This window comes from Sciurus vulgaris (assembly GCF_902686455.1).
Source record: "Sciurus vulgaris genome assembly, chromosome: 1".
NCBI lineage: Eukaryota > Metazoa > Chordata > Mammalia > Rodentia > Sciuridae > Sciurus > Sciurus vulgaris.
The window spans coordinates 113,253,425-113,265,791 of record NC_136461.1 but is presented as its reverse complement, the minus strand read 5'-3'; the positions used below and the strand labels follow the sequence as shown (position 1 = coordinate 113,265,791).

Genomic DNA, 12,367 nt, shown 5'->3' with positions numbered 1-12,367 from the left:
GGATCACTTGAGTACAGGAGTTGGGAGTCCAGTCTGAGCTTCAAAGAAAAAGTCACAATAAGTGTTATTGTCATTTTAAAAATTTCTTCTCCAGGAATTATTGTGACCATTTTAAAGAGATTTGGAAGCCCCTCCTTGACATTCTCATAGTATCCTGTATCACTCACTAATTTCACTGAGTTTTAATCTTTGCTTGTCTCTCTCCCAGTAAGTCTTGGAGTTCTTTGAGGGAGGACACTGTTTCATTTCTGAATTCTCAGAGCCTGGCACATATTAAGCATTCCTAAAGATCTGTGAACCAAATGAAGAAATCAAATGAAAAGGAGTAGACAAAGGCAGGCATTCTAATTCTAAATCCAATTGCGTCTTCCCTGGGACTAAAGGGATATAGGAATTCCCGCACTGGTGACTGTAATCTGGGACCTAGGAATTATATGGGAAGCTTTTGAAGAACTAGCTCCTTAACTAGTAATAGTACCGTAGTCGCAGGAACCCAAGAAGTGAGAGCCAAAATCCAAGTCGGATTTTCCTGGCAACAGCCAAGATTAGTCACGTGGTGACACTTGGAGGATTCCCCTACTCTGCTCATTCCTTTGGGATCACTCACCCCTACCAAGACCTCCCCTGGGAACAAAGGAAAACCCCGGAATTTGGGACTGGGCTCTTTTCCACCAACAGCTGCTAGCAGTCTGCATTTAACTCACAATTAGATAAATATGGGGGGAGGGGTAGCCGTCCGCTAGGAAACACTTAAGGTTTCCCCTAAATTTCCAGAAAATTCTTCTAAAGTGCTTTTTTAGGGTCAAGAAGAACCATTACAGAGCAAAAAGATACAGACTTGGAAAATTAGTTTTAACCCTTTGGACCATACCTGAAACTGAACTGTCGACCAAACAAAACCACACACATAAAGAGTAGTAAATCTCTTGTTCCACAAAGGATTTGTAACGCCCCTGGAGCTGACAAGCCAAACAGCACCCTCCCTCCCCACCCTGCAGGAGGGCAGGGCAGGCGGGACAAGGACCTGGCTTCTTCTCCAGATGCCCGCCCACCGTAGGTGTGGGCAGCGGCGACCCCCACCCCACAACTACCCTCAGAGGGCCAGATCTGCGAACAGCCAAGTCCCAGTGCCTTCAAAGTCATTAGGACTCCACGTGCTCCTCCCTGTCGTGTCATCTAGAAAATAATTCCTAGACCTGTAGGCTACTGAAGAGCCGCTTGCCTCTGGTTCTGGGCCAGGGCGCCCCACCCGCAGCACTGCTGGGTTCTTTTATTTCCACGCTCACCCACTTTTAAAAACCAAACCTGAGAGGAAGGGCATGGCCTAGAGTGGGAATGTCCTGAAACACAGTAGGGAAACTCGAAGGGAAGTTTACAAGAGGGCTCTCCCTGGGAGTGGCGGTGAGGTGGTTTTGCAGAGCGAGAGAAGGGTGTGTAAGCAGCACTTGTCCGTGTGTGTGTGTGTGTGTGTGTGTGTGGGTGGGGGGGGTGCAGGAAGAGAAGTGGGTGGGGAGCGCGGCGGCCCCGACCGCCAGCTAGGCTCCTCCTGCTCGGCTGCCCCACGCCTCCAGCCTCTCCCCACCCGCCTCTCTTACAAAGGCTCACAGTCCGCTGTGCTCTGCTAGCCGCCGGTCCCAGCTAGCCGAACGTCTGTGCCGCGCTTCCCTTGCAAGGTGAGTTCGGGGCCGCGCGCTCCCAGGCAGTCTCCAGCCAGGGATCTGACCCTGGGGGAGGCCTCGCCTCCGGCAGCGTTGGCCGGCCGGGCGGGCTTCTCTAGGTGCCCCCGGCACCGCCGGGCCAGGACCGGGAGCCACTGACCGGGAAGCCACTGGCGGGGAATTCGATGCGCAGCGCGGCAGGCCACACCCAGGCCAGGCGAGCAGCGCCCTCCGCAGCCCAAGCGCTGCTGCCCCCAAACCCACGCGGACCGTAGAAGGGGATACTTGTCATTTACTTCAGGGTCTTGGTAATTGGCGCTCCTGGACCTCTGATCTCCTTCCTTTCAGTTCGCGGTTCTTCACTCGCCACTTTCCTACTTTGCGATTAGTCTCCCAAGTTATGCGAACCCGTCTCGCCCTGGCCTGGCTGGCATGTTGCACTGTGGGTTTTGGCTGAAGGCTGACCTCAGTCCAAATGTTTGTAGCCTCCTCCCAGTCGGACAACCCCAGCAGACTACAGGAGGGTTGGGCGACTTGGCAACTGGAGGATTCCCTTCCTAAAGAATACTAAATTCTTGGTTTAAACACATGCTGCAGGTTGAGCTTCCTGTTTTTGGTCGGCTAGACGGGAAAGGTCTTACCGCTGAGGCAAGCATCTATTTGTTTTCTTTATAAAGCAATGCGGGGGTGTGGGGGCGATGACGGAAAGAATATGCGAAGCGGTTTCTGTACTCACTATCTTAAGTACATGGACCAAAAAGCGGTGAAGGATCTTGAAATCCCAAATTACCCTGACCCCTTGCAGTGAGACAGACAGAAGTGCCATTGGTACCTGGCTCACAGCCCGAGCTTGGGCAAAGGAATGGCTCTCTCTCCAACCCTGGATCCCGCACTGCTCAGCCTCAGGCAGGCTCTGCCTAACTGAAACCAGGAATTCTATCATGCTGGGTAGGGGTGGTGAGGAGAGCTGAGCAGCTACAGGCCGGCAAATCCAGGCCCTGAGCCAGATTCTGGAACACATTAATTCCACCTCCCTTTGGTCCCCCCTCCCACGCCACCCCTACCCCCAACCCACGTCACCCTTCCAGTCCCTTCCAGGGGAAGCTGGAAGCATTCTACTGGGCGAGGTTAGCACAGAGGGTTCCAGGATTCTCCTGGTGATCTGAGGCCTGTGACTCAGCTGTGAGACCATGTGGGTGTGGCCCTGCTAGTTGCAGATACTCTCTGCGGATGGTATGGACAGAACACTCCCTGAAGGAAAAGAGGAACTGTGCCATCTTAGAGGGCATTTTCCAAGAGGAAGTGAGTCACACCAAGACTGGAGGCCAATCTGAAGAAGAGGTTTCTTGACTGAGCTGCTGGTTTAGGTAATACTTAATTGGGCAGGGCTGTAGTGAGACCGCTGCTAGGTTATCAGCCAGGCTGTCGGCCATATGCTGCCTAGCAGCTGGCTTTACTTGGTAAGGACTTTTCCATTTAGAGGTTTGCAGTTGATGCAGAATTCTTTTTTCCTCTGAAATTTGAGTTTTAGCCTTGAGGACTGGATTTTTATATCTTGAACTTCAGGTGAGGACAGGCTCATGGAAACACCCAATCAATGATCTTTGCCTCAGTGTGTTTTAGTAATTACAAAAGATAAAATGCCAGGGGTTGCAGGAATGAGTTCATATAACTCATTTGAAATTCCTTCATCTGCCCTGTCCCCACAAATTCCTACCCAGTTTCTATTTAATCACCCCTTCTAAATGGTATATATGTTCTGTGACAACCAGGGGGTAGTTTCTTCATGGTGGTCCTTGATCCAACATTTGAAGTGTCTTGTTTCAGTTCTTCAAATTTTCTAAGTCTACAGGGCATCGAACAATTGTTTGGTCTCACTCTGGTTTCTGGGTGATGTTCTTCCCTGGCTTTTCTTAGGTACAACATCAGTTGAACCCTTGTACTGCCATGTCTGGCCTCTGTCTGGCCTATGAGCAGCCACCCAGGTGCTGTTAGACCTTGGGCTGGGGGTGCTGAGGCTGGGTACCTCCCGACTTTCCACTGACAGCTCAAAAAAAATGTGACTTTTTAGAGCACTACCCACTCAGTATGCCCTTGGACACAGTCCAGTCTTTTAAAGCATAAAGTTGAGGGAAACAATAGCATTCTTTCAGGATTATAATGTATAAATTAGAACTCAGTGCTGGAAAAACTAGACTAAATTTTTAGGATCTTTCTTAAGTTTCTCATTTTCCTAGGAGAATTTAGAAATCTCACATCAAAAGCAAAAAGAAAGAATTTGCTTACTTTTAACAATTTCAGCCCTTCTCATCCCTTCACTAAATAATAACCACTTGCAGTACTTAACGGTTTTTACAATAGCTATTGTTGACTGATTTAGGCTGATGTCTGGAAATTCTTCAAGGCAAAATAGATGTACTTGGTTGGGTTAAAGGAAGTTTCTGAGTTTTTTCTTCCTTTTGAATTGCATTTGGAACTTTTTTCCTTACTGTCTGTCCAGTTTTTAGCGAGCAAGTTTTATTTGCTGAAAAGACAGCCTGGATCCAGATCCATTGCCTCAACTCATTTCTCTCCAAATTCCCTTTAGGGATCAAATTCAAGAATACCCTCTGGGGAAAAAAAATACTCTCTGGGTTCAATTTTCACACACACACACACACACAAAACTTTTTCACAATCACTAAAACCTCAAGCATTTTAACTCACATATGTTTGTTTTTACTGACACCCTGGCAAAGTAAATCAGACCTCTTGCTCCTTGCAAGTTTCCTCTTAGAAATGATCATCTGGATGTGGGTATAGAGCAAAACATTTGGGATTACTCAGAAGCAGACACCGTTCTAAGGGAGATTTCTGCTTCCCTGCTACTCCTAGGAGGCAGCAAAGCTAAAGAAGCACGAAGTAGAGGTGGGTTGAATAAAAGCATGAGAAAACAGCAGGAGTGAGAAGTCTGACCAGACCTGTTTAGCAGGACACATTTTCTTTCCTTTGGGTCTGGAATGTGCTCTCCTCTGTACTCCACAGTTCCATTCATAGATGAATTCTTTGGGGGCCCCTTGCCTGACCCTTCCTAGATCTCCCTCTTCCAAATGTGCTCTGAGCCACAAGGTGTTCAGAGCCTAAGTCTGAATAGTCTCACTACTGTCAACGGGATTGTTTGATGCATTCGTTCACTCATTTAATAAATATTTAGTGGTCTGTGGATAAAAACAGAATGATTCACTGTTCTTGACCAAAAGAAACTTAAATCTAAGGTGAACAATTAAATGTGATCAAGTGTTTCAAGTATTAGAAGAAGGTTGTTGGGGGCACCAAAAAGATGCTGCTGCCTCTTAGCCCTGGTCCCAAGATCCTCGAGCCAAAGTAAATCTAGCAAGGAAGCGGGCGACCCACCCTGCTGCAGGTGTTGAGTGGGAGTAAATGCCAGATTCACATCCCTGAAAATCTTTGGCTTCAGTAACCAAAGGTCAGCACTGCAATCAACCCAGCCTGGCAAGCCCTGCCCAAGAAAGGAGATCCTTGTGGGACTGACTCTACCCAGCCACCACTACGGGCTGCGGGCTGGAGGACGATGGAATTGATCCTCTAGCCCAGAGAACAGTTATCACAGCATTTCTCCTCTTTTCCTTCATGATTTTATTTTTTAATACTGAGAGTTGAACCCAGGGGCACTAAACCACTGAGCCACATCCCCCCAATTTTTTTTTTTAAGGCAGGGTCTCACTAAATTGCCTAGGGCCTCACTAAGTTGCTGAGACTGGCTTTGAACTTGCTATCCTCCTGCCTCAGCCTCCCAAGTCGCTGGAATTACAGGCTCCTTCCAAACATAGTTCCTTGCTTGTAGCCCTGGCCAGTGCCCTCTGCGTGCTGAAACTCAGGCTTCTCTGGTTTTCCATGTTTTTTTTACCTTCTGGCTAGCCCCTGTTCAACAATCTTATTGCAGAAGGTCTACTGGACAAGCAGGGAGTTCTCTGACTGCTGGATAAAACATCTCCAGTGGAGTCAGGGAAGGGAGGACCCAATTTCCCAGAGGAAAGCTCCATGGCTTCATGATCAAGGGGTCATGGAAGGGGTGGGATTGGAGTGACCTCAGACCTGAGTATTGCTCGAAGGGGGAGGTAGACTGAAGATAGTCAAGTGTGGCCAGGGTTTCACCTTACAACTTGTACTTCTTGGGAGTTCCTAAATTAGTCTATTTTCCTGCTGCATTCCCTTTCTTTTCTGACTTTGCAGTGCACTCTTCTCCTGCTGTCTTATGGAGAAAGTGCCACTCATTCTGATTTCTGGGATCTTAGGGTATTGGTCAGGAAATGCTCTACAGCTCTGAACTTAGGCACAGGTATTTTTAAACCTCTGTGGTGTCTGACTCCTTTCCTGAAGTAAGTACTGAGGTGGAATCCCATGTCATCCTTTAAGTAATTCACTTAATTCACTTCTCTTTTGTCGCTGGACTTCCAAACCAATCCAGAAAGGCAGACTCCCTCTAGGCCCACCATCAGAAACCCTTGTGGGGGTTGGGAGATGAGCCAGATTTGGACTGTGTAGGAAGATAGGTAAAGGGGTGTGGTTCCCCTGCAATTCATCTCACAGTGGACCTTGAAGCATGAATTTGCTCTATCTCCAACTGCTTTCCAGATGAATCATGCCAGATTCTGGTTTATAGCATTCTCTAGAGTAGCATTCTTTGGCATGCTGGGTCTCGTGTGGTTCTAGAGATTAAGGAGTAGAATTTACAATTTTAAATATAATTACTCAATCCTAATGTTCACCATTTCCACCTTTCACTCTATAAAAGACAGCATTTATAAAGGGATCTGTGTTGAACAGGCATCTGTCAGCAGCAGGAACTGAACAGAAGCATATTTCAGTTTCCTGTTGGCACTTGCTCTTCAGCAAGGGAAGTCGCCAGCCTCTCCTTCCACTTATATTCAAAGCCTATTGTGACTTTTTTTTTTTTTTTTTTTTTTTTTTTTTTTGTAGTGTATTGCAATCTCCAATCAAGTTCACCTCTGTCCTGTCCAAGAGTGATTTTAGGTGATGTTAGTCAAAGCTTCTCTGTTAAGCCAAAACCCACTGAGTTCTATTAAGTACCAGATACTTAGGGTTTTAATAAGACATGCCCCTAGTACATTATACCTGAATACAGCGATCTGACTTGTTTCCTTTCTCTCTTCATCTTCATCCTGATGAAACCCTCTTGCTGTCCCACTGCACCTGTGAGAGCAGCTCTTCTGTCTAGTACTGCTAAAAATATGTCAGGTCCCCAAAGGAGTTAGGATATACTGTTATGTATTCCTTCTCAAGTGAACTAAATATTGAAATTTGGAGAGCTTGTTTTCAGATAGGGCAGCTGCATTTTATTGTCAGAGATTCAAGTGTCTTTATTGCTATAAATAACAAATTCAGAGCAAATAACAAGTAAAGAAATACTTGTCCAGTGGACAAATTCATCTGTAAGCAGATTTCCAAATCTTAGAATCAGACTGAACCAGGTTCCTATGTTAAGCTTGGAGGATCAAAGGTTTCATGTTAACCAGTCTTGACTGTGTAGGCTGTTGGTGTTCAGCCATATCTAAGAGTCTCATTTGCCAGCACCAAGAGAAACAAAGAAGTATATGGTCTTTCAGTGGGTGCTTTGTCAGTTAAAATGAGAGATCCTCAGTGGCCTGGGAGGCTGAGGCAGGAGGATTGCGTGTTCAAAGCCAGCCTCAGCAATTTAGTGTGGCCCTAAGCAACTTAGTGAGACCATGCCTCAAAATAAAAAATAGAAAAAGTAATAATAAAAAGGACTGGAGATGTAGCTCAGTGGTTAAGCATGGGTTCAATCCCTGTACCTGGAAAAAAAAAGAGATACCCTGATCTTCTTTTTCCAAATGATTAGATTTTATTCTTTATTATGTGATTTATGCAGAATTAGCTGGTAACCTGACAGATCCCTCATTCAGGCTTATTTCTACCAGCAAGAAACCCAAAAACTGGGATAACTTGGTCCTTAGACACATTGAGTTTTACAGCTGTAAAGAATCAAATGAAACCAGGTGTGGTGGTGCACACCTGGAATGCCAATAACTTGGAAAACAGAGGCAGGAGGTTCACAAGTTCATGACCAACCTGGGCAACTAGAGACCGTATCTCAAAAAAAAAAAAAAAATGTCATGTGAATGTATGAATATAGAATAATGAATCTCACTATTATGTATGATTATAATGCACCAATAAAATTTTTAATTAAATAAAATTACATTTTTTAAAGGGCTAAGGATGTAACTCAGTGGTAGAGCATCTCTGGGTTCAATCCCTAGTACTGCCCCCCAAAAAAGTATCAAATGGATTATCTAATCACCCTCTTTCCAATTATCCTCAAGACTAACTGTACATTTGGCATAAAAGTTAATGTAAACTGGGTTTCTTTACATCCTTTAACAGGTTTCAACAGACTTCATCAAAATGCCATCTCAAATGGAACACGCCATGGAAACCATGATGTTTACATTTCACAAATTTGCCGGAGATAAAGGCTATTTAACCAAGGAGGATCTGAGAGTACTCATGGAAAAGGAGTTCCCTGGATTTTTGGAAGTAAGTATTGAAAGGTTCAGAAAGAACCAGATGTAAAAATCAATACTTCCTTTTCCTTCCCTTCCCAGTGGAGGTCACTACTAGAAAGCTGTTTTTATTCATTTGCTTACTAAACAGTATTGAATACTATAAAAGTATCACAGGGGAAACAAAATAAAGAAGAGACAGCCCCTGCCCTCAAGAAGCCTACAACCTGCAGATGAAATAGGACTACACACAAATAACCACTGCATGAGTGTTTGCTAGAAAATTCCATCTGGAGTTATCGGCACCCTCTGAAACAACATGGGGGAAAGAAAGCTTTTCACAAGAGAGTATTCAACCAGGCATGGCCACCTTCAAGTTCATAAACCTGATGCTGGAGATGCCACATCCTGGTCATATTCCACTTTTAACAACTTGAATCTCTGTGCAGGTGTGTGTCGGGGTGTACACGCGCACGTGTGTGTGCATGCACACGCTGCAAGTAAACCCAGTACTTCACACCTCACACATACTAAGCAAGTGCTCTACTGCCAAACTACACTCCTACCTCAAATCTCCCTTCTTAAATTCTTTCAGACAAAAGAGGTATTATTTTTTCTCCCTCTTCTTTCAACTCTAGTCTAAAGGAACAGTGTCAATCTTCTGCTGAATAAGAACCAAGCACTCCAGAAATAACTGCTTTTCACACTGAAAATGCTATAGAGCATAGAAGCACAGTTGAGTTTATGCCTCACTGTGTTAGACTGAGCAACCCTGAAGATGAGAAGAGGACTGCCATCAACCCATATACATCACTCAGACATTAGGCCACTGGCACAGTTGTCCTTTGACTTTGTAAGCCCTCAAGATATGTTTTTTTGAATTTAATGTGCAACCAAGATGAAACATTGCTGATCCCACAGTAGATTGAAATAAAAGCCAGTCTTCCCTGGCCACAGTTGGAGTCACTTGAAAGGATCATTCCCATTCTGGGTGTTGTATAATGCATTAGCCCCCCAAGGGTGAAGGGAAGTGATAACAAAGGCTGGGTCCTGCCTCTTATCATCTGCCTGGCAAATAGCACATTTGCCAAGCCCCTAAGTCCTAGATCAATTAACATGGAGCTCTGCAGAACAATTTTTTTACACATCGTCAATAATGGTTAAACAAATAACTGAACTCCTCTGTTTGACCTGCAGTCACCACAGTGCTATCCCATACTAAGCTAGAAGATTGTTACTCTGCTGTTGCAGATCTCTATGATCTAGCCCCAAACCAGGGGTTAGAAGAGCTGGCTGTGGCCTAACTTACAATGGGCAGGAGGCTTCAGCTCTCTGGGACCCAGTTCCCTCCTCTGTAAACTGAGAGGGATGGGTGTGATTTATCTGCAAGATCACTTTCACTTTCTGTAATCTTTTAGGCTAGCATAGAAGAACAAAATGTGCTCAGCGTGAACCAGCCCATCCCATGGACCAAGGGGTTCTCAACACTAAAACTTGTTAAAACTTGTTAAACACTTGTTAATCATGTTGTTGAATAAGTTAGAAGTCAGAATACATTTGTTTAAAACACAGACCTTTCCTCTCCAAAGACACGTGGCGTGAGAAACATAAAGGGTGTGAGCAGTGTGGAGTGCTGAACATGGCAGGGTGATTTATTCCAGAAACAGGATCATCTTTCCAGACACACATGCACACACACACTGCACTAACAGAGCATTTTGTTCTGAAGTAGATCCCTTATGTCATACAATGCAATGTCACTCCTGACCACAGCCAGGAAGCTGGAAGCGAGGCCAGAATGAGGTGCATGGAACAGGTTTTAGTTGATTACTTAGGATAGAAGTTGCCATCTAGGAAATGTGGTTGCTTTACCTTAAGGGGTTTCTGAGTATAATATAAACATCCAGCACACTTGAATCACTGAGTATCAGTTCCCTTGCTCGGATGTTTAGTCACTGGAACCCATTAATACTTTACCTGAGCCTTTTAACAACCTCACATGGGCCATGGTTCTCTCTCTGGTTGATGGCATGGACCCTATAAGAAAAACATCACTTTCCCACTTCTAATTAGCATCACTGTAAGAAGAAGTGATCAAGCCAATCACCATGGAAGCATGATGAAAGCCAATAGGATCTTGCTTGCCCATGACTGCCTCACACATTCATACCTGGCATATGATTCCACCATACATATTCCTTTTGAAGTCATCCAATGTACAGCATCTAGTGAAGAGTACAGTATGGCATAGACTCACCAACTCAAAGAATGGAAGGGATCCCAGGGATGACACTCCAGGCCAGACTCCTCCATTCATAGTTGATACAGGAAAGTATGCTAAGCTGTGTGACTTATTCAAGTTCATGTAGATAATGTGATGTGATGTCACACTAGCTTGGCCTCAGCTATGCCAAAGAGAAAAGAGAGCTGTCTATCCAACTTCTCAAAACCTGAAATACCCCATGGCATCATTACACCTCCTTAAGATAGGAATGGCAATGATCTGAAGCTTATTCCCTAATAATCTTATGAGATCTTCTCATAAGGAGTTTCCTTTATAAAGGATTGGATCACACTATGAGGAAAAAAAGTTTATTAAGACAATGTAAGTTTAAACTAAAAAATGGTGAGTATAGAGTGGTTTTTAGGCAGAATATAAATAAGAAGTTACTGAAATTCTCCCTCAAGCCTTATGAAGGTCACTTCTGACCTAAGAGAAGACCCAAATAACTGGGAAATTAGGCACATGTCTGTGTGTGGTGCAAATCAGGTAAGCTCATCATTGCAATCATTCACTGATATTTCTTGCCTCTGTTCTTTTTTCTTTCCCAAGAATCAAAAAGACCCTCTGGCTGTGGACAAAATAATGAAGGACCTGGACCAGTGCAGAGATGGCAAAGTGGGCTTCCAGAGCTTCTTTTCGCTAATCGCAGGCCTCACCATTGCATGCAATGACTATTTTGTAGTACACATGAAGCAGAAGGGAAAGAAGTAAAAATCCAGCAATTACTCCCATCCTGATAGTTCTCCCAAAGGGTTGCTTAAGGAATCTACCCCACAGCTTCCCCTTGTGTAAAGATTTCATGAGAGATCAGGACCCTTAGAAAATGTGCAAATAACATCCAACTCCCATTCAACAAGCAGAGAAAGTTAAAGCGTTAGATTTTTGTATTGTTTGCATCCTTTTGCCCTCAATAAATAAAGTCTTTTTTTTTTCTAGTTCTGAATTTGAGATAGCATGTTTGTTGATACTTCTGAAATGCTGATTCCCTGCTTGAAATAAGTATGCCCTTAGATAGCCAGCACATACCAGAGCTCTTTCCACAGAACCTACAAAATGGGAAAGCATTTTCCATTCAGTCTTAGAGTCTAACTTATCTAATTGCTCTGTCCTGTTATTCTTCTAGATGAAGGACCAAACTGCAAGTGGTATGAGAGGGTTCTGCAGGAACACATTCTGATTTTATAATAACTGAGCATGTCTTGCCCAATTAAATTCATTGCTTTTCCAACCAGGTTGCCTTAAATGTCCAAACCCATTTTTCATAGCCAAGTTTCAGCAAACTCTAGGGCAAAAATAAGCCCATAAGAGAACCAATGGAGGGAGGGCATAGTATGATTCCTCAGTAATAATGCCATAGTAACTTCTGTTGAGTCAACTCCCCGGTGTCAGGAAATATCTAGGCATGACTTATATACAGGGTGCAGATCTTTTGTTGAAAATGAAGTGCCAGTACCGATGGCTTGATCAATTGCGAATACTTCCCCTGCCTTTTTCTGTACCTATTACAGTCTGCTGTATATATACACATGTATATACATATGTGTGTGTGTATATACATATGCATCATATGTTAATATGTTAATATTATTATGGAGAGGTGATATATGAATTCCATAAATTGACCCTTTACGTTGTTTCAGTTAGGTAAAAAAAAAAAAAAAAGATGGAAACATTCATTTTTGTGATCAGATACATCAATTGTAATTCCAGGAAAAACTTTCATGTAAACCTGGGAAGTATAAAGTCACCTCCCATTGCAAGAAAAAGCATACAAATAGTTTAAACCTAACTTTGGAGAAAGATTCATAATAAAGTCAAGGATAAAATTTCAATCATTTTATTTTGTCTCAGTCAACAAATGCACAAGATATTATAACTTT

The 12,367-nt window shown here is 43.9% G+C and overlaps 1 protein-coding gene across 1 annotated transcript; it reads left to right on the top strand.

Annotated features, from left to right (window-relative positions):
• Positions 1-1,551: 1,551 nt before the first annotated feature.
• On the top strand, positions 1,552-11,419 carry S100A10 (S100 calcium binding protein A10). The gene is made up of 3 exons (XM_079109993.1): positions 1,552-1,673; positions 8,085-8,237; positions 11,037-11,419. The coding sequence occupies exons 2-3, from the start codon at positions 8,106-8,108 to the stop codon at positions 11,196-11,198; spliced, it is 294 nt and encodes a 97-aa protein (XP_078966119.1). The 5' UTR covers positions 1,552-1,673; positions 8,085-8,105; the 3' UTR covers positions 11,199-11,419.
• The last annotated feature ends 948 nt before the right edge of the window (positions 11,420-12,367 follow it).